Source organism: Cebidichthys violaceus, unplaced genomic scaffold (genome assembly GCF_023349555.1).
Source record: "Cebidichthys violaceus isolate CVI_PGR_0920_01 unplaced genomic scaffold, fCebVio1.0.p SCAF_34, whole genome shotgun sequence".
Lineage (NCBI taxonomy): Eukaryota > Metazoa > Chordata > Actinopteri > Perciformes > Stichaeidae > Cebidichthys > Cebidichthys violaceus.
The window spans coordinates 171150-196813 of record NW_027176528.1 but is presented as its reverse complement, the minus strand read 5'-3'; the positions used below and the strand labels follow the sequence as shown (position 1 = coordinate 196813).

The 25664-nt window shown below is 41.7% G+C and overlaps 1 protein-coding gene across 2 annotated transcripts in view; it reads right to left on the bottom strand.

The window, feature by feature from the left end:
• Positions 1-25664, bottom strand: part of LOC137883632 (collagen alpha-3(VI) chain-like) — a 161451-nt gene that overhangs the window by 5596 nt on the left and 130191 nt on the right. For both annotated transcript variants that reach the window (XM_068725189.1, XM_068725190.1), the window contains exons 6-40: positions 13862-14473; positions 13022-13645; positions 12224-12805; positions 11465-12076; positions 11003-11337; positions 10545-10623; positions 10282-10427; positions 10101-10193; positions 9940-9993; positions 9625-9696; positions 9502-9528; positions 9368-9412; positions 9126-9179; positions 8957-9019; positions 8414-8479; positions 8233-8286; positions 8105-8140; positions 7946-8008; positions 7583-7645; positions 7267-7329; positions 6872-6934; positions 6415-6465; positions 5935-5970; positions 5773-5835; positions 5433-5495; positions 4964-4996; positions 4808-4844; positions 4657-4668; positions 4051-4544; positions 3824-3926; positions 2657-3358; positions 2417-2519; positions 2269-2324; positions 1752-2012; positions 1264-1362 (exon numbers count right to left, since the gene is read on the bottom strand). In XM_068725189.1, the coding sequence (XP_068581290.1) occupies positions 1264-1362; positions 1752-2012; positions 2269-2324; positions 2417-2519; positions 2657-3358; positions 3824-3926; positions 4051-4544; positions 4657-4668; positions 4808-4844; positions 4964-4996; positions 5433-5495; positions 5773-5835; positions 5935-5970; positions 6415-6465; positions 6872-6934; positions 7267-7329; positions 7583-7645; positions 7946-8008; positions 8105-8140; positions 8233-8286; positions 8414-8479; positions 8957-9019; positions 9126-9179; positions 9368-9412; positions 9502-9528; positions 9625-9696; positions 9940-9993; positions 10101-10193; positions 10282-10427; positions 10545-10623; positions 11003-11337; positions 11465-12076; positions 12224-12805; positions 13022-13645; positions 13862-14473 (5919 nt within the window). The remainder of the gene's footprint in view (positions 1-1263; positions 1363-1751; positions 2013-2268; positions 2325-2416; positions 2520-2656; positions 3359-3823; positions 3927-4050; positions 4545-4656; positions 4669-4807; positions 4845-4963; positions 4997-5432; positions 5496-5772; positions 5836-5934; positions 5971-6414; positions 6466-6871; positions 6935-7266; positions 7330-7582; positions 7646-7945; positions 8009-8104; positions 8141-8232; positions 8287-8413; positions 8480-8956; positions 9020-9125; positions 9180-9367; positions 9413-9501; positions 9529-9624; positions 9697-9939; positions 9994-10100; positions 10194-10281; positions 10428-10544; positions 10624-11002; positions 11338-11464; positions 12077-12223; positions 12806-13021; positions 13646-13861; positions 14474-25664) is intronic.

The following is a 25664-nucleotide window of genomic DNA, read 5'->3' as shown; positions in this document are numbered from 1 at the left end:
CAGCAGTGATGGACGACAGACACAGAGAGAGAAGATGAGTTTGTGTTAAGATTAAATGAACAACTATATGAGGCATACAGCTGCTACTGTGCGCTGTGAAAGAAGATGCTGCTAATGGATACATTCACATCTGCAGCTTAGGGGTGTTTAAACAGGTCTAACGGAGTCAAACGAGTCTTAGAGCTGAAATAGTTCATTCTCATAATGCAAAGGGAACAGCATTCAAAATGGCACGACATTCTTCAGAGGGATCAGGCTACTGGCATTATTAGGAGTTTGGATGTTCAGAAATTAGGCAGTCAGTAGAAAGAAAGAGGTTGGAGTGTAGGTTTTCATTGGTGAATTAGAAAGTTAGTTATAACCACAGCTACTGTTATGTTAGTTAATTTTAGTCATAAGAGCTACATGGCTGTGTTGTCCATGCATGTGACCAATCCAAGAAATCGACCCAGAAATATGTCATCACAGCTATTTATGATAATAAAAATCTGAAAAAGTCTGTTAATTCCTTTCTGGGACAATATTGTGTGAACTGCAGGGTGCAAATGAAAGCAGCTCACACTGGGTTATCAAAGTAGAGAGACTCCCTGACAACTTTTTAAAAATGCAGACAGCATTACCGCCCTTATAATCATACATTAATGATACTCTGGAAGGTGATGAAGCCGGCCTCCTCAAAGACGGGCCTGTATATGTTCTCATATCCCAGTTATGCCTCAAGTGTTCTGTCTTCTAAGAAACAACAGCTGTAAGGCTTCACTCCAAAAACATATACACACTCTGTAAATCTTCTTCATTGCTTCTATTTTCCCCACTAACAAGAGGCATTTTTCTCCAAAGTGACACGGAGAGTACAACCTCGACCCTTTTGTTGGTTCCAACGCTTTAGGAAAAAGATTAAATCAAACGAAGGCTCTGTGAATTTGAGCAGTAGATTCCGTACGTTTTCCTGAATGACACTATATCTTGGCATGTAGGCCTACCAGGGAGTTGATTAATAGGCCCCTTGTGGAGTGTTTGAGTTGAAATATTGCTGCATTACAGCATCTCACTTTATGTATATGACTAACACTCTGCCTAGGAAACACTGCCAAATACAAACACCATGAACATTAATGCATCAGGCGCATATAGAGTAAATATCGAATGGATTTGTGCTGAAAGTTCAAAGACTGCTAAATAACAAGTTATGCAGGTTACAAATGACAGAATAAAGGTCAGAGCAGAAGGGGAAAAAAACATTATGTACGGGCGATCACTCACCAGTTTCTGGTTTGTCCAGTGGTGTGGTATTTACAGTCCTGGGGCTTTGGTTGGCTGGCTTATGCTCTGGCTTATGCTCTGGCTTGTGATCTGCTGCTTCTGTCAGTGAAAACCATCAGTCATGGAACAGTTTTAGCTTAGCTTAGCTTTCGCTAACTTATTAGCATCCAACACTCCAACCCCCCCCCCCCCCCCCCCCCCAAACAAACAAACTAGAATGCTGTAAAGGAGTAAAAAAAGGATCATGGTGTTTTCAAAGAAGAGACATTTGCACAAAAAGTTAGCAAAAAACTGCAACGTAAGTTTCAATATTACTATCTGGAAGGGTCAATTGATGAAGTTACTGACAACCCATATAGTTAGTGGGCTATATCTTGTGTGTTATGGGGCATTGGGGAAATTGCTGTTTTTAATAATATGTCATCTTGTGACAAAGGAAGAAAAAAGAAACGTACAACACACTTTTGTAGATGCGTTTTTGGACTTACTGGTAGTCATGATGCCTTTGCGGGTGGAGACAGTTAGACCCTCTTCAGTGTGGGCGGTGACCACAGCATGGTATGTTTGGGCACTCTCTAAGTTCTCCACGGAAAGCTCTGTGCCCGACACGTTGGTCTTCAGCACCAGAGCGTGGTCATGCAACCGTGTCACCACGACCTCAAAGTAGACGAAGAGCTTGAGGTCTGGGCCGGTCCAACGCAATTTCAAGCTGCTGGATGTGACGTTAGAGACGTGCAGCTCATCTGCATCTGGGGGAGGGTAAAGCGGTGTCAAGGCAGGACGATGCACAGTAAAATCACTTGTTGACACTTTGCCGAAAACAACAGTTGGATAGTAGCTGTTGTGGATAAATGTCAGTGTGACTACGATAATGTAATTTTTTGTGTCGAGTCCTGATTTTAGAGGTGATTTTTCAACATGGTTAGCCTTTAGCTATGCATGACTCACAGTGAAGAAAAACAGCAACAACCCATCCAAATCTTACTTTAGTACATCTACACTTACCTTTGTGCTTTCTTTGATGAACTGCTTGGTGGCTTTCATGATGTTTCTGATGTTTCCTATAAATGTCCCAAAAAATAGCAAATTAAACCATCGATGTTTCCAACAAATTTACAGAAACCAGTGACTTGGCTTAAAATATATCACTTACTCCTGTTGTTGTGATGATGTAAAGGGGTTTTTAAGTGGTTGGTCACCCTGGAACCACTTGCAGTTTTTGGAGACTTCAGGAGACATGTAGAAAGCATTTTCAACTGAAAAGACAAAAAACATAGAACACAGGATGTCAGGTTTAGCTGATGCAATAACTGGTATCAAGCCTAAACTAGTAAATATAAAAGTGTTTGCAAAAAGGCAATCCAACCGATTGAGTGACAGGTATTGGACTTACTGCTGATATACTTTGGCAAAAGCTGGCCGAAGGTCTGGATGTGTTTGTCGTAAAAGTGTGAGATGCTGTCCAGCCGCTTGAAGAAGACATCCGACGGCTCACTGGCCATGCGAGACAAGACACGGGCGTCTCCAGCACTCAACTTCTGACCCACACCCAGGATGACCAGGAAGTAGCCTCTGCACTTGACCTCAGTGGCAATACGCACCAGCTGCTCCTCTTCTTTTTCCACACTCCCTGTCACAAAGAGCATCAGCACTTTCTTCTCACGGTGGAGAGGCGCCTTGTCAAACACCTGCTCCACTGTCGATTCGATTGCCGCTGCCAGTGCCAGGCCACCCTCTAACTGCGGTGTCTTCTCCAGCAGAAATTTGACAACGTCCTGAGCTGAGCGGTGCTCGGTAAAACCAATATCCACATGGATGGGGGAGCCAGTTTTGTTGTGGATGAACCCGTAAGGTGCTTGCTGGATCACGGACACCCTGGCGTGGTTAACGGACGATGTGGGATTTGACGACACTTGTAGCTGCTCCACTATGTGCGCGATGTAACGCTTAATCTCGGTAAAGACTGTTGGGTAGGTAGACTCAGAGCTGTCGATGACGAAAGCCATGTCGATGTCCACGTCTGTGGTGGAAGACCTCCGATCTCGACTGGCCAATTGGGGAACATAGTCACACATTTGGTCCGGAGAGCAGATGTCTGAAAAAGGAAAACGCATAATGCAATGTTACTTTCATTGCTACAAGAAGGTAATGCATTTCTAAGTATTAAAAATGTATTGGGATTCTGTTTAAGCGAGTGTACTACCCTGGGATTTTTTTTGTACAATGGTGAAGTCACACAAGGTTAAAATATACTATGATTGGAGATAACCTTTCTTATTTTTCCAGAAATAAATCTAGCGTTGTATCTGTTTACTGTGTTTTAAATATTTGCATGGGATAGAATAATGAATAATGCAAAAAAAAGGAAATAAAAGAACTATTGCTTGTGTGAAACAACACATCTGGTTTAAAATCTGATTAAAACAATCTATAAAAAAGGGTATTTTTCACTGAAAATGTGAAATAATTGTACAATATAATAATGATGATAATAATAATAATAAAAACAATAAGACATAACTGTGGTGATATTATTAGTGCAAAAACATAGAACTCTTACCTAGGCAGACATGGCAGTTCATCACCTTCTGAATGACTGAATTGTACTGTGCACTTCCAGCACTGGGAAGGACAATCACTTGGGCCAGTGCTGTGTTGTTGACCTGGTACACAAAAAATATTGAAATACAATACACTCTGTAATGTTCTTCTCTGGAAACAGACACTGTGCCTTACAAACAGATGTACTGCAAAGTTCCCCTATGAGATATAGGTTTTTGGGTTTACCTGCAGTGCTTTGCTGAGAGGTTTGTCCTCACGTGGAACCAGGAACAGAGTGGCGATTCCAGCGTCATGGAGGCGAAGAGCTGCATTGGTAACTGCTCGTGCCTGACTGACTGTTCCGCCGACAAGGAAGATGGCCACCTTCCTCATGAGAAAGCCGCTGCGCACTCTCTTAAAGGTGTTCTGGGCCACAAAGCTCATGGCCTTCTCCAAGCTGCGCGGCTTGCGGGTTTGCAGGCTCTGCAGGCCCTCGATGCGCTGCAACAGGGCACGTTTCTTGATTGCATCAGCGAACCGGACCTCAGTGGTCACTTCTTCGTTGTACAGGGTTAAAGCAACACGGGCTCCTCTTGGACAGTTACTCTCGGAGATGGTGATGTCTCTGACTAGGCGCAGCACTGTGTCACGCATATTGTTGAAGGCCGGGCGACCAACACTTTCAGAGGCATCCAGGGCAAAGGCCAGCTCAGTGGGGTAGAGCGGGCATTCCTGCTTACCTAATGGTGTACACACAGAGCATTTTATTTTAGTGCGTATTTTAGTGCGAGTAGTGCGTACAGTACAAAATCATCTGTTATTATCTGAATGATACGATTTTTTTGTACTTACCATAACAGCAAGCTGGTAGAAAAAAAAAGGATAAAAAACACGGTGAGACATTATTGTGTTACTGTACACAACACATGAATATCGTTGCTTATTTTTGTTGTCGTGGAACAGCATTATTGGTACTTGTTATCATACATGTTATTATACTTACGACAGTTTTCTCTGATCTTCTTAACGAGGTCACATTGCTGAGGACAAGCAGACATTTGGAGAAAAATGTTGAATGATTTTGATCACAGGCACCAGCAATGACTTTTGCTCTGATCATTTAATACAATTTTAAACAATTTGATACACAAACACATACCACAACTCCTGGTCCTCTCGGTCCTTTCTGACCCTATGGGGACAAAATCAGTTATGTTATAAGAGCTGGACTTTACCGAGAATAAAAATCTCTATTTTTTATACTTGCTTACATAACACCATTATTTCTGAGAAATAACGCTAAGAACTTAACAATATGACATTGTTTAGTTTAAACTATGTGTTATAAGTCTCTTTTTTTTTTTTGCATTTTGTACTTTTATTTGACAGTGTGGAGAGAGACAGGAAATGTGGGGTGGGAGAGTAGGGGAATGACATGCACCCTAACCCAAACCATCAGGCCACCATCTTGAGTTTGAGTAATGAGAATTCATGAGAAAACTTAATCAAAAGCAGACCACTGTAGATAGTGTATATTGTAAATCAAAACTACAAATATTCTGCATCAGTGGTGTGTCATCTGAGTTTACTCAGCTTATAAGCGGAGGGTACAATTTTACGTTGCTTACATATGGCCCAGGATATCCAAACTCTCCCTTCTGTCCGGGTGTGCCAATATTCCCTGAGACACCCTGTAAAGAAAAAAGAGAAACATATATCACTTTTAAAGCCATTCAACTGTCAAAAGTTCAAAAAGGAGCTTGACTTAAAAATATGAATGCTTGTAGACCGCATACTACAAATCTGAAACAAAACTTCCAAACCAGTCCTCTACCTTATCACACCAAACATACAGTATGTGTCCAGTGAGGCTTAGTGTTGGAGGATTTTGCCAAGTGATACTCTCAAGGTGTGTTACATTTACATTATATGCTCATTTTGGCCAAATCTGAGGGTCTGAAAACGTACCCTCTGTCCAAGATTCCCTTTGCGTCCAGGTCCGCCCTTGGTCCCGGGGTCACCAGCTGCTCCCTGAAATGATGGAAGGACAGAGAATGCAAATGACCGGAATGTACTATAATTTGAGACTTCTGATGAAAGTTCACTTCCGGTGTCAAAATGTTCTATTACCTTTGGTCCTGGGAATCCTGGGAAGCCCTCATCACCCTGAAGAGGAAAATGAACAAATACTATTATAATACATGGCATTCAACAGTATTATTTGTGTCACTATTGTCCCATTGAATAAGTGTATAACTGCATTTATCTTGACATTTGTAATAGTGGTTCACTGAGAATTGCATCTTTACATGGGCCATAGCCATAGAATGTCTTTGTGCTGTTCAGCCCCACAGAAGTAATGTACTGTAGGTATGTATAGGTAAAGACTTTATATGTCTTAATCGACAATAGGAGTTGGACTACCAGTTATACAACTCCCTCTTATCATCATTGTTTTTATTTGTTTGTGATTTTAACATTCTCTTAATTCAATTTCTAAAATATCCCTGGATATTTGAGGCTAAATCTAATTTTAAGGTTAACTTAAATCAAACTGAAGACGCATCTTCTGATTACCATGCACGCTGCTAAAGTTCAGAATTCACTTGCCTTTCTTCCTGTAGGCCCTGCGAAGCCAAACCCATCTCTACCATCTTCACCCTAGAAAGCGAACAAGAACAAAAACATGCCCAACCAATTGGTTCTCTTTGTAAAGTGCACTGAAATCAACTGCATACATGCTTGGTAGTTAAAAGGACCCCACCCCCCTTATCCTAACAGAGCAGCATTGTTATGTGATACTATGTAATGTTATGGTACATTCAAGACAAGGAATAAAATCCATCTCAGCAAAAACTCTAATTCCTTAATTAAAAACATTTTCAGATATAAAAGACACAGCAGCTTTAAATCACACATTTGATGATTATCTAACCATCTACTGTATTTAAAATATAGACCATTGGCTCCATAAACAACACTACCAACCATGTGAGTTTCTTATTTTGCTCTTTTTCACCAGTTTTACATTACGGTACATGCAAAGTAGATGTGGTTTCATTCTTACAGATTCTCCACGGGGACCAAGAGGTCCAATACCACCCTTGGGTCCTGGCTCTCCTGGTTCACCCTGCAAAGGCAAAGAGATAACCAGATACAGAGAATGAGACAGAGACTGAAAGATACATAAAAAGAGAATGTCAAGTCATCAAATTAAGAGTGAGATATTTCTTTAAGCTATCAGGGCACTTTCTATTGATTTAATTAAGTAACTATGCTTTTTATGCGGTAGATCCAAAGCAGAGCCTTGATGTTTTCTTAGCCTCATTTGTTTGTTCAAATAGACTACACATGTGTGTCCAGTATTGTGAGAGAGCTAGGCTTAGGGCAGTGTGTGTATAAATATAACAAGTCTGTTATGGAAGAACATAAGCCACGCCAGATCATTTTCCCACTCAATACCTTGCGACCAAGAGCTCCTCTTCTACCCTTTTCTCCACCGGGACCTGGACTACCTCCGGGACCCTAGGAAACAGAACATTAGGATATTAGTCACATGATTTTCAGTCAGTTCAGCGAGTGTGCCATTGCAGTTGCGAAGTGTGGTAGACACAAGTTATTGCTTATTTGTGAAATTATATTTTAATATGTCTGCTCTGTGTGCTCTATTATGCATTTTATCATTTAAAACTGATGCTGGTTGTAAATGTGAGCCATAAATATATCTGACTTGACATAGCAAAATATTCTCTTTAATACAACAAACAGGTACACTCACTCTGGGTCCAGGGTTTCCATCTTCTCCTCTGGGTCCTGGTGCACTGTTCGGTCCCTGTGGACCCTTTACAAAGACAAACCAAACATCGATGACGCACCAGTTTCTTGCATGTCAGAGCTGGACTTCCAACCCTCAAGTAAAGAATGAACACACATCTCTAGATATATACATTAGTCAAAGTCCAGTCAAAACTAATGTAAATACGCCAGTCACAGTTCAGTCACACAACGATTTGTTATATTGCTGATACTGCCATAAAAAGTATTAATGGTAATGACAACAACCACTATAAAACATGCTTTGGCAAGTGCATTTGTAGATTGAGTAATCTGCCAATTGCCGTGAAAAGAATGACAGACTTACTCTTGATCCTCCTACACCAGGTTCTCCCTGAATACCATCAGCTCCTGGCCTTCCGGGATTGCCCTTAAATGTCATGAGAGCAGTAAAATGTTACTGCTATTACAAAAGTTACTGCAATACAAATTAAACAATGTATGCTATCACCAAAAAGGGACTTACAGCCTGTCCAGGTGAGCCTCTTCTGCCATTAGCTCCCTAATGAAGTGGGAGCAGAAATCTTGATTAACAAAAAACAGTGGCAAGTCAGTATTTAGCAAAGACAATGAAGATGTGGCAAAATTGTTTACCGCTCTTCCGAGTTCACCGGGGCCTCCCTTCTGTCCATCCTCACCAGACTCCCCCTGTCATTTCAGAGCATATATCCCAATAAAACAAACGCATACAAACACAACCAACCAGGTCATGTTGAAAAATGCATTGGCAGGATTGTTTTTCTATGACAATACAATGTGTGAATGGGGACATTACCGCTGGTCCAGCATCACCGGGGTCTCCTTTAGGTCCTGGGCGGTTGTTATCTTGTCCACTTGTACCCTATTAGACAGATATCCCTTTTTCAATTCTCAACTACATTCAAACACTCTAAAACACAGACCAAGAACATGTTCCTATGTCTACAAACTGCCTGGGACAACAACGGCATGCTGAGGGAGGGATGCACATACTAAATTATCAGACAGCCCAATCTTTTACTGCTGGCCACTGTTGGGAGCCCAGTTCAACGGCATAAAAATAGTGACCATTAAGGAACAGATGAATATGACTTTATGACTCAATCCAAGCTGATCTTGAAATTTGTAACAGGTTATTAGTCTTTTTTACTCTATGTTCATGTGCTGTGTGTGCATGCCAACATATTTACAAACAATCGAGTAATGCACATAATATTCCTCAATAATCTGCCTAAATCAGTTCCAACATTTTTTGTTGATTTGTTTTTATTGTTTAACACAATATGTTGTTTTAGTGATCCATGTAAATGGCGCAATACCCAGTTTCTATAATACTCACAGGGTCTCCTCTGATTCCCATTTCTCCTCTGTCTCCTGCTTGTCCTTTGGTACCTTTGGGACCCTAAAAGCAGTAAATATGCTTAGCAAGCATTTATTAACCATTTTAGATTTTTAAAGAAAAATGGGAAGAAAAAAATCTAAAGCTAAAATTGCATCTAGTCACTCACTCTCCTGCCATGGTTTCCGCTCTCTCCCGGGGGTCCAGCCACTCCACTTTTACCCTGAAAACATACAGCAGATGCCAATTCAACACCACAATCATGCATAAACCAGTTCACAGTCACATGTGTTTGCCACATAAACTCATTGGTGCCACACAGCTTAAGACGAGAAGCAACCGTATATGATTCTGTTTGATTTATTACATATTAAAGAACTGGACTTAAAATCTAATATAACACACACTTACGTCTTCTCCATTGATGCCATCAAGCCCAATTTCTCCAAAGTCTCCCTGCAACACAGTAGCCGTTGGTTAATCAGTAGCCTTTTTTCTTTTATCTACTAATGGAGACTTTGAAGAAAGTAAGAAAAAATACTCACCTTTTCTCCTGAGTACCCACGAGAACCCTGAACAAAAGAAAAAAACAATGTCACACCACTGTATTAAATAAATCCAAAAAAATTAAATAAGTTTAACGTTACAGTTCATATCAAAGCCTTTACCTTGACACCTCTTTGTCCAGGACATCCCTGGAAACCCTGAGTTCCATTCACACCAGGATGACCTCTCTCTCCCTGTCATTATAGGACAATTAAAAAAGACAATGAAATATTGTGAAAAAATATATAGGAGAGATGCAATATGAAGGAACATAAAGTGGTGGGGAAAAAAAACATTGAAAGTGGTCATCTTGAAATCAGAAAATATGGTTAAACAGCAGTTATAGATCATGACAGTTTACAGCAGGTGTCTGAAAGTCTCTCATGGAAGAAATGTCAGACTGTTACTACATGTGTAAGAAAGACATTCAAACTTACAGGTCCACCCTCATCTCCAGGATGTCCTTGGCTTCCTGGAGATCCTGGAGCACCCTGAAAGACAAAACAATAAAGTATTAGCCCCTGATAAACAATTATTGTCTGGTGTAGTTAAAGGCAAGATCTCAAAAAATATATATTTTCTTTTTGACATTGACTACCTTAGTCCCTGAGAGTCCAACTGCTCCTCGGTCTCCTCTGGTGCCACTGCATTTGCATGGCACTCCACAGCACTCCCTCTCTGCAATATTGTCCTGCGCAGCAAAATAAAACAAATATTGAGTGATTCCAGTGGAAAACAAAAGCTCATGAAAGTCTTTCGTCCAACTGATTAGTACTCACCAGTTCTTCCATTAGCTCATAGTCCAAGTCCATGATATTGAGTCGTAAAGGTCTGGTGTACCTGAATCCCCGACCAAATTCCAGCAGCAAAGCTTCCTCAAAATTGGGCACCCGCTCCAGCCCGACCAGGATAAAACTGTTCACTCCTGTTTTGCAGATATTCAGGAAAATTAATTACTTCTGAATATGATATTGTTGTAATTTCACAGAGGTTTAAGGATAAATAACCATGAAAGGCCATTTGTACTATATCATCTTTTTACCTGACAAATGAAGCTCCTCAACTCGCTTTTTCAATTCATTGAATGGGGCGTCAATACCATCAGTAAGATGAACGACAACCTTCAGGGGAAAAGCACATTTCAGTTCCTGTTTTTCTGGCTATGATCCTGATCCAAGTACTTTAATTTTAGGTATGTGCGGATACAGATTTCGGTCCTACACTTTTATCCATCTAAATGTTGATTAAATATTTATCTGACAATTAGAAATAACAGCTGTAGATTTCTAAAGTTGGATCAACATATTTTTCATGAGCAAATTGATCTAAATACTAAAGGTTCTAGTTCAAAACTATTAAATTGATAATTTTAAATGATTGATATGATATGAATGAAGAGTAACTCGGGGAATACGAACTGACTTGACACAATTCGCTAAAGAAGAGAAATATTACTTGTGGCTTGGGACATTTCTAACTGAAAGGGTTTCCGTAACCAACCTTGACAACGTCGTCCTGTCTGGTTTTGAACCTATTGGTGTAAGCTGAGATGGTCTTGCCATTGAGGACAAAGGGGCCACGACTCCGTAGGGCTTTGAACTTCTCAAAGAGCTCATCAGCCTTGTCTGTGAAGTCCAGCTGGACAGGCTCAGAGGCTGAGTCTAGGGCCAGCATGCCCACTTGCACAGAGGGAATCTGCCCAGATGAGCAACTGATAGCTGCCATTTTGGAAATTCTTTTCAGAATGGCATCAACCTTCATCTGGAGGTTGGTCTGAGCACTGAAGATGTCCTGGGCAGAAACATCAAAGCCCACCAACACCTCTATACTGCAGGCTGTAAAACAAAACATGGAATTTTTTAGGCCACAGGAAACATCGGAAAACTAAAACGTAATTACAAGTTGCAAATTAAATGTGTACAAGGACCATTAGCAAGTAAACAGTAATACCATGTCTCTTACTTTTAGGAGTGTCCTGCTCACCAACACACAGACTCCCTTTCACTTCATCATCCAAAGTCTCCAGGATTTGCTCATTGAGCTCTGAGAGTTCCTGAAAGGTGCCTGCTCTAGCCACAGTGGAAGACTCACTTGCTAAGTCTTCTAACTCATTCTCAATGTCACCCACTCCTACAGCAAAGATTCTCACACCTTTTTTCTTCAGACCAAGGGCTGCTGTTTTGCCATCATCAGCTGAGCGTCCTCCATTGAGAACCATTAGGATCTGAGGAGTGCCCTCATCCTTCCTGCTGCCTTTTTCTTTGGTAAAGTAAAGATCTTGAATGTGGCGAATGGCTGCACCAGTGTTGATTCTACGACCACCTTTGTACTCTACTCGGCTAATTGCACTTAAAATGTCCTGCCGGTTCTGGTATGTGTTGAGATAGAAGACATCATTCACATTTGTGGCATAATGTGCCAGACCGATCCGCAGGTTGTCTCTCTCGTTGAAGAACAGATCAATTAGGTTGCTAATAAACAACATCACTTCATTGAAGTTGTCCCTGCCTAAGTTAATGGAGCCATCTACCAAAAACACTATATCAGCTTTTTTGGGTGGAGGCAGGCCGGATGCTATGAGAAGGAAGATAAGATATTGATGAGGACAGTGTGAAAACAAAAGAACTTAGATTAGATTTTAGCATTATTAGACCATATTTAGGTAAAATGTGTTATCTAAGTATCTGTTATATGTATATATATATTATTTTTTTTACAAACCTGTGGGTGGTTCCTCTGTAATGGTCCCACTCAACCTGTCAATTACCCCCGCCTTGATTGCTGACAAGCCAGGGAAGTCAGGAACCTGGAAGACATCAGCTGAGGTGGTGGCTATTTGGGTTAGCTGCCTTGTGTCGGCATTAGCAGCTCCAACACCAATGCAGTTGACACGGGCACCCTTAAGCAGAGGTCCATAGATGGAAACATCTTGGGGGGAACGTCCACCTGTGAGAACCACCAGATGCTGGGAGGCCTCTTGACGAACTCCTGCAGAAGGTTTTAGCTCCCTCTGTATAACATACTCAATGGCATCAGCCAGATCTGAAGACCGGCCACCCATCTGGCGAAGTCTTTTGATAGCAGAGACAACAGCCGGCTTGTTGTTGTGAGAGTTCAGTGAGAATTCTGTTTTAACTTTATCTGCATACTGGACAACCCCAACGCGCACTTGATCAGGCTGCACGTCGAGTTGTTGGACAATGTTGAGGATGAAGTCACGGATATGCGCAATGCCAGCAGAACCTGTATTGTCTGAGCCATCAATAAGGAAAATGATGTCCTTTCTCCCAAGATTTAAATTCTCTGCAAAATAAGCACAAAAGGGGGTATAGTTTATTTTTAAATGTATTAGAAAAGGAATTATGCAATTAAAAAGCAAGCTCTACCACTATAACTCTCTTTTAATTCTATGAGCAATGTAAAAGAATGGTAAAAAGCAAATCTATATTTCAGTTGTTGTTTAGAACATTTACATGTTGAAGTTAACTTTAACTGAATACATACAAAAGTATTTCTTACCTAAATCCACTGATGGAGGAACGTAACTGCTGATGATGTCATCGGTGGATATTGTTCGGACTGAATCAATGAGCTGCGACTCCACTCTTGGAAGCTGCGAGAAATTGTCAACTGTATATACCAGTTCAGGCTTCAGGGAAATCTGTCTCAGTTCATCAGGGTCGGCATTCCTTGAACCAATAGCAAGAGGTGCAACCTGGTTTCTCTTAAGTTGTTCAGCTGCAGCGGATACATCATCTGTAGACTTGCCACCTGTAACTAGAATGAGGAACTGGGGCACACCATCCTCAATGCGGCTTCCCGCTGACCTCTGGTAGATGTTTCTATAGACCCACTCAAGAGCACGACCTGTGTTTAGACGGTCTCCACCTTTGCTTCGAAGTTTCGTCACAGCCTGGCGTACCTCATCTTTGGTGGAGAATTCATTCAGAAGAAATTCTAGCTTCGGTGCATCACTGTACTGTACCACTGAAATTCGGACCTTATCCAATCCTACATCCAGCTTCTCCACAACTCTTCTTATCATTTCACGGATGGAAGGGAACTCACTACGCACCGCTGTGGTGCCATCAATCAGAAATACAACATCCCTTTTTTCTCCTCCTGTGGGTGCTGCTGTGATTACTGCTCAAAAAGAATGCAAGCACAGCAACAATTTATGATTATTAACTTTCTATTATATATAGAGGACATGCAGTATGACTGAATGAGTCAAATATTGTTTCAGAGTAAGTCACAAGAAGAACAACATATACTGTAGTAAAGTATGTGGAGTGGGGTGTGTGAGAATGAATTTAAACTGAAAATCAAAATGTAAACAATTTAATTGAGTAAAATTACCATCAATGGTTGGGAATACTGGACGCATCCTGGTGATGTCATCATCTGAGAGCTCAGTGAGAGTGGTGATTAAGTTTTCTTGGACTGTGTACAGGCCAGGAAGGTCATCGATAGTGAAGGCAAAGTTAGGCACGTATGACACCACCTTAAGCTCTGTAGGGTTAACATCCCTGGTCCCGATGCTGAAGGGAAGAACTCTAGATTGTTTGAGGGAAGATGCTGCACTACTGATGTCATCTGTTGAAGACCCACTGGAGACGACAATTACAAACTGCGGTACACCCTCTTGCTTCCTGCTACCGCGTGTCGCTGTCAGAACATCCTGACTGACAAACTGCAAGGCCTGACCCAGGTTACGTTGTCTTCCTCCTCGCTGCCTCAGTCCCCTGACAGCTTGCAAAACACCTTCTTTAGTTGCATGTGTGTTCAGATACATGTCAGCTTGAGCAATGTCACCATACTGGACGACACCAATCTGGATCTTATTATCGCCGACGTTGAGACTCTCTACAACCCTGCGGATAAACTCCTGGATGATAGGAAATTCCCGTCCAACACCATCAGATCCATCAACAAGGAAAACAACATCCTTCCGGGGGCCTTGCATCTCAGCTGAAAGACAGAAAAGATAATATCATTATAACCTAATTGAGAAATGATCAACATATGGAAGAAAAGGTCAATAGAATATACAGCCACAATTATACACCCATGTTTGATAGCCTATTAACAGATTGTTGGACTCCCTCTTGACTTGATAACATGGTGAAAAGCTTGTTCCCAAACAATTTGTGGTAAGCTGATGCCACAAATTGTGGCATCAGATTACCAAAAAAAAACTCAGGAGGCCATTTATATTTTCTCCAAACTTTTCCTCTTTCTCTTTTTCTTCCTCATTAAATGGGGACCTTGTAGACTGTGGGAAACAATGTCTTCTTACAGCATAACATTTGGATGAAAATTAATGAAAGTTAAATTAGTTACAAATAACAATGAGTCCTAGAGAATGTAATGGATGGCAGAAGAAGCATGTCACATCCAATCTACATCTCACAATTTAAGTTTTCATCACTGTATACTGTAAATCATCCACATAGAGAAGTCTGAGCCAGCCAGCAGGTAGCCAGATCAATTTTTTCACACTAAAAAATCCTAAAACATGTGAACCCACTCAAAATGTAAGTACTGTAGTTATAAACTGAAGGACTCAGCAAGTACAATATGCTGCTGTTGTGATCTTACTTAACTGACAATAACATCAATACAAAACTTACATTTTACCTACTTTGCAATAGCTGCTTGTGTGCATTAAAAATGATGTTATGTTAATGCAAGATCTATTGTATCAGGTATTCCATCTTCTGTATCTATAAGCTAGAGCTAATTCTTCGTAAACAACAACCATCTTCATAGTCTAAACTGGCTCCAAAAGCATTTGGAGGTCCCAGATCTTAAATGCTTTACTTAGTTTTTATTGTATTGTATCCGCATTATACTTGCTATTTTTCTGCTGTTGCATATTTTTTTATTTACCGTGAGAAGGGAAAATTTCTGCTAAATGAAAACTTTCTAAACCATGAGAAAAAAAACACTGTTTTTCTCGTATAAATTAACACTTGTAAACATTATAATGTTTCTTTAATTTGAATAGGGGAAGAACTTTGTATTGTTACTTTTCTGGACTTCAGTCCCTATTATGAATACAAGGAAATGATATCCCATTGTGCAGTGTATCAATCAAAAACAAAATTAGCAAATAGAAATGAAAAGAATTTTGGAAGGTCATTTTAAAGAACAGGCTTCTTGATAATGTGAGGAGAAATTTAAATATTAAAATTGTTCTTTTCTCGATAGAAAATTATTTTACTGAGAGATTGACACAGATGGTGCGTGTCAGTACCTATATAAAAAATCAAAAAGGGAAAATAGGAATATGATTAAAAAGAACATTATGAATATAAATAAGATAAGAAGAAAGGAAAGAATGCCACCAAAAATATCCTTGTATGAGTTTGTGAGATGACTACTGATTGCTTTCTTTGTTCAAGACTCAGACTCAAGAACGTCTTTAGAATCAAGAATAGATTAATGGATGAAGAGCAAAGACTTTTTTAATGCAAACTTTTCTTGACCAAAAGGAAGTCCTTTTTTCTAAGCCAAACACATTTGGGCGAGTTCTCTCTTTAAAAAAACAGATTATAATACATTCAAAACAAATCATTACAATATACTAAAACATCAGCAGCAATATGTGCAAAAGGGCTGGGTGAAGTGGAAAGTACACAAATAATAATGAAACTACTAATGATATTGTAATTGTTATTGCGACAAAACATCATAATGCACTTTAAGAAAACGACATAGGACTTGGATAAGTTGGAAGGAATGCCATCAATCCTAAAATACATTAATATGAATACATCTAACATGAACAGTCGTAATAACAAGTGATATTTGACCGGTCTTGTGACGTTTAAGTACGGTTTGCTTGCTCAGTTGTTTGCATGCGATTAAATCAATATAAGGCGATTGAAGTCCATGGCAATAATGAAAAGCACTTAACTAAAATTCAAGTCAAGTCACTTTTAATTATTTAGCCTAATATCACAAATGTGTCATAGGTTCTTTACAATATGAACAGAATATAAGACCCTCTGTACTCTTAGACCATTGCTTTGGGTATAAGGAAAAACTCCCTAAACAAAACCCCTTTAACGGTGAAATAAATAAAGAAACCTGAGGAAGAGCGAGTAAGGAGGGATCCCTTTCCCAGGACTGAAAAGACGTGCCAAAATGGATTTTAAGAAACTGCTGATGAAAACAGATATTTTAAGACTCTTTCTCACCAGTTACTGTTGGAGTCAAGGGCGTGGCTTTCAGTAGCGCTGTGCTTATTAGAGAGAGGAGCTGTTCTTGGACATTCTGGAGGTCAGTGAACTCAGACACTGAGAGAGCATAATTAGGGTCATATGATATTTTCTGCAGCTCTCCACTGTCAGAGCTCCTTGTTCCAATGCCAATCACAAAGATGCCCTGCTGTTTAAGAGCAGAGGCTGGGGTATCTACATTGTCAAAAGACCTTCCACCCTTTAGCAAGATCAACATCTGTGGAATACCTTGCAGGCGCCTACTCCCAGAGGAGTTTGTAAATACATTATCGCTGACATATTGTAGGGCAGAACCGGTGTTGAGGGGACCGCCTCCTCTGGGTCTCAGCCCTCTGATCGAATCCACAATATCCTCTCTTGTTGTGTATGTTTTCAGATGGAAATGGACCTCTGCATCTCTGCTGTACTGAACTACAGAGACACGGTCTTTGTTTTCTCCCACATTGAGTTTCTCAACCACTTTCTCAACAAAATCACGGATCGCGGGGAAGCCATTCCTTGTGCTATTAGAACCATCCAGAAGGAACACGATATCTTTTTTGGCAGTTTCAACTAAGTAAAGACAGGAAGACAAAAAATAAAAAACATTTGGAAAAAGTAAGTCCTTGGACCAATCTTTAAGTGGTGAGGTATTTTTTTTAAAGCACCTAGTACTGCCTACGCTGATGTTAAACAGCGGGAAAGAACAGCACTGCCTCTATTTTAATCCACACATGAAGCTAACAGGTATTCCACTTGATTTATTTCCCTACAGGTGAAACAAGTCGGGTAGCTTTTCTGGCCAGCATTAGGAAGTGATTGTCAACATACCGAGTACAGTTGGTGATTCTGGGGTGATGTCAATAACCACAGCCTCCAAGGAGGATTGAAGCTGCTTTAGGATATGGGGAAGGTCAGTGAATTCAGAAACAGAAAGAGCAGATTTGGCATTGTGGGATATCTTCTGCAGTTCTCTGCTATCAGAGCTTCTGGTTCCAATTGCAAAGGTCAAGACACCCAGCTGTTTGAGAGCAGAGGCTGCTGCATCAACACTGTCAGAAGACCCTTCCCCACTTAGCAATATCAGGACTTGTGGAATTCCTTCCAGGTGCCTGCTTCCAACAGAGGGAGTGAAGACAGTATCCCTCATGTACTGGAGAGCTGCTCCAGTGTTGAGGGGTGTTCCACCTATGTGCCTCAAACCTCTGACAGTGTCAAGGATCTCATTTTTTGTTGTGTACCTGTTCAGATAGAACTGGACAGCTGGATCTCTGCTGTACTGAACCACTGAGACACGGTCTTTGTTATCATCCACACTGAGTCTCTCTACTACTCTTTGAACAAAGTCTTGCATAGCTGGGAATCCAGTTCTAGTTCCATTAGATCCATCCAACAAGAAAACAACATCCCTTCCTTTTGGCTGTCTCTCCACTAGGGAACATATCATTTGAGACATATATGTATTTAGTTCATGTGTCAAAAGTTTTCCGTGAAAAAAGTCTGATGATGAAAGTTAACCTCAAAGTTTACAAGATTAGCTCTATTAATGCTGGCACAACTATTTTGGCAAAAAGAGACTGGCTGAACTTGACTTTCTGTAATACACTTTTAGTTCATATTGCGTCACACCATGATCTTGGAACGTAAAAATCAATCACTTTCTCACCAGTTACTGTTGGAGTCAAGGGCGTGGCTTTCAGTAGCGCTGTGCTTATTAGAGAGAGGAGCTGTTCTTGGACATTCTGGAGATCAGTGAACTCAGACACTGAGAGAGCATAATTAGGGTCATATGATATTTTCTGCAGCTCTCCACTGTCAGAGCTCCTTGTTCCAATGCCAATCACAAAGATGCCCTTCTGTTTAAGAGCAGAGGCTGGGGTATCTACATTGTCAAAAGACCTTCCACCCTTTAGCAAGATCAACATCTGTGGAATACCTTGCAGGCGCCTACTCCCAGAGGAGTTTGTAAATACATTATCGCTGACATATTTTAGGGCAGAACCGGTGTTGAGGGGACCGCCTCCTCTGGGTATTAGCCCTCTGATCGAATCCACAATATCCTCTCTTGTTGTGTATGTTTTCAGATGGAAATGGACCTCTGCATCTCTGCTGTACTGAACTACAGAGACACGGTCTTTGTTTTCTCCCACATTGAGTTTCTCAACAACTTTCTCAACAAAATTACGGATCGCGGGGAAGCCATTCCTTGTGCTATTAGAACCATCCAGAAGGAACACGATATCTTTTTTGGCGGTTTCAACTAAGTAAAGACAGGAAGACAAAAAATAAAAAACATTTGGAAAAAGTAAGCCCTTAGACCAATTTTTAAGTGGATGAGGTATTTTTTTTTAAAGCACCTAGTACTGCCTACGCTGATGTTAAACAGCGGGAAAGAAAAGCACTGCCTCTATTTTAATCCACACGTGAAGCTAACAGGTATTCCACTTGATTTATTTCCCTACAGGTGAAACAAGTCAGGTAGCTTTTCTGGCCAGCATTAGGAAGTGATTGTCAACATACCGAGTACAGTTGGTGATTCTGGGGTGATGTCAATAACCACAGCCTCCAAGGAGGACTGAAGTTGCTGTTGGATGCGTTGAAGGTCAGTGAAATCAGACACAGAGAGAGCAGAATTGTCATCGTGGGAGATCTTCTGCAGTTCTCTGCTATCAGACCCCTTGGTTCCAATTGCAAAGGTCAAGACACCCAGCTGTTTGAGAGCAGAGGCTGGTGCATCAACACTGTCAGAAGACTGTCCACCAGTTAGCAATATCAGGACCTGTGGAACTCCTTCCAGACGCCTGCTTCCGGCAGAGGCATTGAAGACATTATTCCTCAAGTACTGGAGAGCTGCTCCAGTGTTGAGGGGTCTTCCACCTTTGTGCCTCAAACCTCTGACAATGTCAAGGATCTTGACTTTTGTCCTGTGTGTGTTCAAATAGAACTGGACAGCTGGATCTCTGCTGTACTGAACCACTGAGACACGGTCTTTGTTATCATCCACACTGAGTCCCTCGACTACTCTTTGGACAAAGTCTTGCATAGCTGGGAATCCAGTTCTAGTACCATCAGATCCATCCAACAAGAACACAACATCTCTTCCTGTTGGCTGTGTCACCACTGGGAAACATACAATTCAAGACATATTTAGGTTCATGTTCCAAACATTTACCGTACAAAAGTCAGATGAAAAGTTAACCCCAAGGTTTCCAACTTAAATCTATCAATCCAAGCTCAACTATTTTGTCAAAGTTGCATTGGCGGACCTGTACTTGAAGAAATACACTTCAATACAGTTCAATTTGCGTACTACCATCATCTTGAAATGTAAATTTAGTCACGTTCTTACCAGTTACTGTTGGTGTCATGGGTGTGGCCATCACTGGCCCTGTGCTCATTAGAGAGGCGAGCTGTTCTTGAACACTGGGGAGGTCAGTGAACTCAGAGACGGATAGAGTGTATTTAGGGCCATGTGATATTTTCCGCAGCTCTCCACTGTCAGAGCTCCTTGTTCCAATGCCAATGACAATAACGCCCTGCTGTTTGAGAACAGAGGCTGGAGTATCTACATTGTCAAATGACCTTCCACCATTTAGTAGGATCAATATCTGTGGAACACCTTGCAGGCGCCTACTCCCGGCGGGGTTTGTAAAGACGTTGTTCCTGACGTATTGGAGGGCGGCCCCGGTGTTGAGGGGTCTGCCTCCTCTGTGTCTCAGCCCTCTTACTGAATCCACAATATCTTCTTTTGTGGTGTATGTATTCAAATAGAAATGGATCTCTGCATCTCTGCTGTATTGGACTACAGAGACACGGTCTTTGCTTTCTCCAACATTGAGTTTCTCGACCACTTTCTCGACAAAATCACGCATAGCAGGGAAGTCATTCCTTGTGCTATCAGAACCATCCAGAAGGAAAACAATATCCTTTTGGGTAGGGTCAACTGAGAGAAGACAGGAGGACAAAGAATAAAAACTTTTGCAAAAGGTAAGTTTGTGTACTAATCATAAAGTTTTAAACTACTTATTGAAAAGCAAAAGCCCTGCGTTCTCTAATTGTTAATAGTAGGGAAGTATACCATAACCTCTTTTAACAAAATATCATTGAGCTAAAAAGGTATTTCACTGGATTCATATCCCTCACTATAGGTGAAACAAGTCAAGTAGCCATTCAGGACACTAGCAGGCTGTGCTTGTTTACATACCAAGTACAGTTGGTGATTCTGGGGTGATGTCAATCACCACAGCCTCCAAGGAGGACTGAAGTTGCTGTTGGATGCGTTGAAGGTCAGTGAAATCAGACACAGAGAGAGCAGAATTGTCATCGTGGGAGATCTTCTGGAGTTCTCTGCTATCAGACCCCTTGGTTCCAATTGCAAAGGTCAAGACACCCAGCTGTTTGAGAGCAGAGGCTGGTGCATCAACACTGTCAGAAGACTGTCCACCAGTTAGCAATATCAGGACCTGTGGAACTCCTTCCAGACGCCTGCTTCCGGCAGAGGCATTGAAGACATTATTCCTCAAGTACTGGAGAGCTGCTCCAGTGTTGAGGGGTCTTCCACCTTTGTGCCTCAAACCTCTGACAATGTCAAGGATCTTGACTTTTGTCCTGTGTGTGTTCAAATAGAACTGGACAGCTGGATCTCTGCTGTACTGAACCACTGAGACACGGTCTTTGTTATCATCCACACTGAGTCCCTCGACTACTCTTTGGACAAAGTCTTGCATCGCTGGGAATCCAGTTCTAGTACCATCAGATCCATCCAACAAGAACACAACATCTCTTCCTGTTGGCTGTGTCACCACTGGGAAACATACAATTCAAGACATATTTAGGTTCATGTTCCAAACATTTACCGTACAAAAGTCAGATGAAAAGTTAACCCCAAGGTTTCCAACTTAAATCTATCAATCCAAGCTCAACTATTTTGTCAAAGTTGCATTGGCGGACCTGTACTTGAAGAAATACACTTCAATACAGTTCAATTTGCGTACTACCATCATCTTGAAATGTAAATTTAGTCACGTTCTTACCAGTTACTGTTGGTGTCATGGGTGTGGCCATCACTGGCCCTGTGCTCATTAGAGAGGCGAGCTGTTCTTGAACACTGGGGAGGTCAGTGAACTCAGAGACGGATAGAGTGTATTTAGGGCCATGTGATATTTTCCGCAGCTCTCCACTGTCAGAGCTCCTTGTTCCAATGCCAATGACAATAACGCCCTGCTGTTTGAGAACAGAGGCTGGAGTATCTACATTGTCAAATGACCTTCCACCATTTAGTAGGATCAATATCTGTGGAACACCTTGCAGGCGCCTACTCCCGGCGGGGTTTGTAAAGACGTTGTTCCTGACGTATTGGAGGGCGGCCCCGGTGTTGAGGGGTCTGCCTCCTCTGTGTCTCAGCCCTCTTACTGAATCCACAATATCTTCTTTTGTGGTGTATGTATTCAAATAGAAATGGATCTCTGCATCTCTGCTGTATTGGACTACAGAGACACGGTCTTTGCTTTCTCCAACATTGAGTTTCTCGACCACTTTCTCGACAAAATCACGCATAGCAGGGAAGTCATTCCTTGTGCTATCAGAACCATCCAGAAGGAAAACAATATCCTTTTGGGTAGGGTCAACTGAGAGAAGACAGGAGGACAAAGAATAAAAACTTTTGCAAAAGGTAAGTTTGTGTACTAATCATAAAGTTTTAAACTACTTATTGAAAAGCAAAAGCCCTGCGTTCTCTAATTGTTAATAGTAGGGAAGTATACCATAACCTCTTTTAACAAAATATCATTGAGCTAAAAAGGTATTTCACTGGATTCATATCCCTCACTATAGGTGAAACAAGTCAAGTAGCCATTCAGGACACTAGCAGGCTGTGCTTGTTTACATACCAAGTACAGTTGGTGATTCTGGGGTGATGTCAATCACCACAGCCTCCAAGGAGGACTGAAGTTGCTGTTGGATGCGTTGAAGGTCAGTGAAATCAGACACAGAGAGAGCAGAATTGTCATCGTGGGAGATCTTCTGGAGTTCTCTGCTATCAGACCCCTTGGTTCCAATTGCAAAGGTCAAGACACCCAGCTGTTTGAGAGCAGAGGCTGGTGCATCAACACTGTCAGAAGACTGTCCACCAGTTAGCAATATCAGGACCTGTGGAACTCCTTCCAGACGCCTGCTTCCGGCAGAGGCATTGAAGACATTATTCCTCAAGTACTGGAGAGCTGCTCCAGTGTTGAGGGGTCTTCCACCTTTGTGCCTCAAACCTCTGACAATGTCAAGGATCTTGACTTTTGTCCTGTGTGTGTTCAAATAGAACTGGACAGCTGGATCTCTGCTGTACTGAACCACTGAGACACGGTCTTTGTTATCATCCACACTGAGTCCCTTGACTACTCTTTGGACAAAGTCTTGCATCGCTGGGAATCCAGTTCTAGTACCATCAGATCCATCCAACAAGAACACAACATCTCTTCCTGTTGGCTGTGTCACCACTGGGAAACATACAATTCAAGACATATTTAGGTTCATGTTCCAAACATTTACCGTACAAAAGTCAGATGAAAAGTTAACCCCAAGGTTTCCAAATTGAATCTATCAATCCAAGCTCAACTATTTTGTCAAAGTTGCATTGGTGGACCTGTACTTGAAGAAATACACTTCAATACAGTTCAATTTGCGTACTACCATCATCTTGAAATGTAAATTTAGTCACGTTCTTACCAGTTACTGTTGGTGTCATGGGTGTGGCCATCACTGGCCCTGTGCTCATTAGAGAGGCGAGCTGTTCTTGAACACTGGGGAGGTCAGTGAACTCAGAGACGGATAGAGTGTATTTAGGGCCATGTGATATTTTCCGCAGCTCTCCACTGTCAGAGCTCCTTGTTCCAATGCCAATGACAATAACGCCCTGCTGTTTGAGAACAGAGGCTGGAGTATCTACATTGTCAAATGACCTTCCACCATTTAGTAGGATCAATATCTGTGGAACACCTTGCAGGCGCCTACTCCCGGCGGGGTTTGTAAAGACGTTGTTCCTGACGTATTGGAGGGCGGCCCCGGTGTTGAGGGGTCTGCCTCCTCTGTGTCTCAGCCCTCTTACTGAATCCACAATATCTTCTTTTGTGGTGTATGTATTCAAATAGAAATGGATCTCTGCATCTCTGCTGTATTGGACTACAGAGATACGGTCTTTGCTTTCTCCAACATTGAGTTTCTCGACCACTTTCTCGACAAAATCACGCATAGCAGGGAAGTCATTCCTTGTGCTATCAGAACCATCCAGAAGGAAAACAATATCCTTTTGGGTAGGGTCAACTGAGAGAAGACAGGAGGACAAAGAATAAAAACTTTTGCAAAAGGTAAGTTTGTGTACTAATCATAAAGTTTTAAACTACTTATTGAAAAGCAAAAGCCCTGCGTTCTCTAATTGTTAATAGTAGGGAAGTATACCATAACCTCTTTTAACAAAATATCATTGAGCTAAAAAGGTATTTCACTGGATTCATATCCCTCACTATAGGTGAAACAAGTCAAGTAGCCATTCAGGACACTAGCAGGCTGTGCTTGTTTACATACCAAGTACAGTTGGTGATTCTGGGGTGATGTCAATCACCACAGCCTCCAAGGAGGACTGAAGTTGCTGTTGGATGCGTTGAAGGTCAGTGAAATCAGACACGGAGAGAGCAGAATTGTCATCGTGGGAGATCTTCTGCAGTTCTCTGCTATCAGACCCCTTGGTTCCAATTGCAAAGGTCAAGACACCCAGCTGTTTGAGAGCAGAGGCTGGTGCATCAACACTGTCAGAAGACTGTCCACCAGTTAGCAATATCAGGACCTGTGGAACTCCTTCCAGACGCCTGCTTCCGGCAGAGGCATTGAAGACATTATTCCTCAAGTACTGGAGAGCTGCTCCAGTGTTGAGGGGTCTTCCACCTTTGTGCCTCAAACCTCTGACAATGTCAAGGATCTTGACTTTTGTCCTGTGTGTGTTCAAATAGAACTGGACAGCTGGATCTCTGCTGTACTGAACCACTGAGACACGGTCTTTGTTATCATCCACACTGAGTCCCTCGACTACTCTTTGGACAAAGTCTTGCATAGCTGGGAATCCAGTTCTAGTACCATCAGATCCATCCAACAAGAACACAACATCTCTTCCTGTTGGCTGTGTCACCACTGGGAAACATACAATTCAAGACATATTTAGGTTCATGTTCCAAACATTTACCGTACAAAAGTCAGATGAAAAGTTAACCCCAAGGTTTCCAAATTGAATCTATCAATCCAAGCTCAACTATTTTGTCAAAGTTGCATTGGCGGACCTGTACTTGAAGAAATACACTTCAATACAGTTCAATTTGCGTACTACCATCATCTTGAAATGTAAATTTAGTCATGTTCTTACCAGTTACTGTTGGTGTCATGGGTGTGGCCATCACTGGCCCTGTGCTCATTAGAGAGGCGAGCTGTTCTTGAACACTGGGGAGGTCAGTGAACTCAGAGACGGATAGAGTGTATTTAGGGCCATGTGATATTTTCCGCAGCTCTCCACTGTCAGAGCTCCTTGTTCCAATGCCAATGACAATAACGCCCTGCTGTTTGAGAACAGAGGCTGGAGTATCTACATTGTCAAATGACCTTCCACCATTTAGTAGGATCAATATCTGTGGAACACCTTGCAGGCGCCTACTCCCGGCGGGGTTTGTAAAGACATTGTTCCTGACGTATTGGAGGGCGGCCCCGGTGTTGAGGGGTCTGCCTCCTCTGTGTCTCAGCCCTCTTACTGAATCCACAATATCTTCTTTTGTGGTGTATGTATTCAAATAGAAATGGATCTCTGCATCTCTGCTGTATTGGACTACAGAGACACGGTCTTTGCTTTCTCCAACATTGAGTTTCTCGACCACTTTCTCGACAAAATCACGCATAGCAGGGAAGTC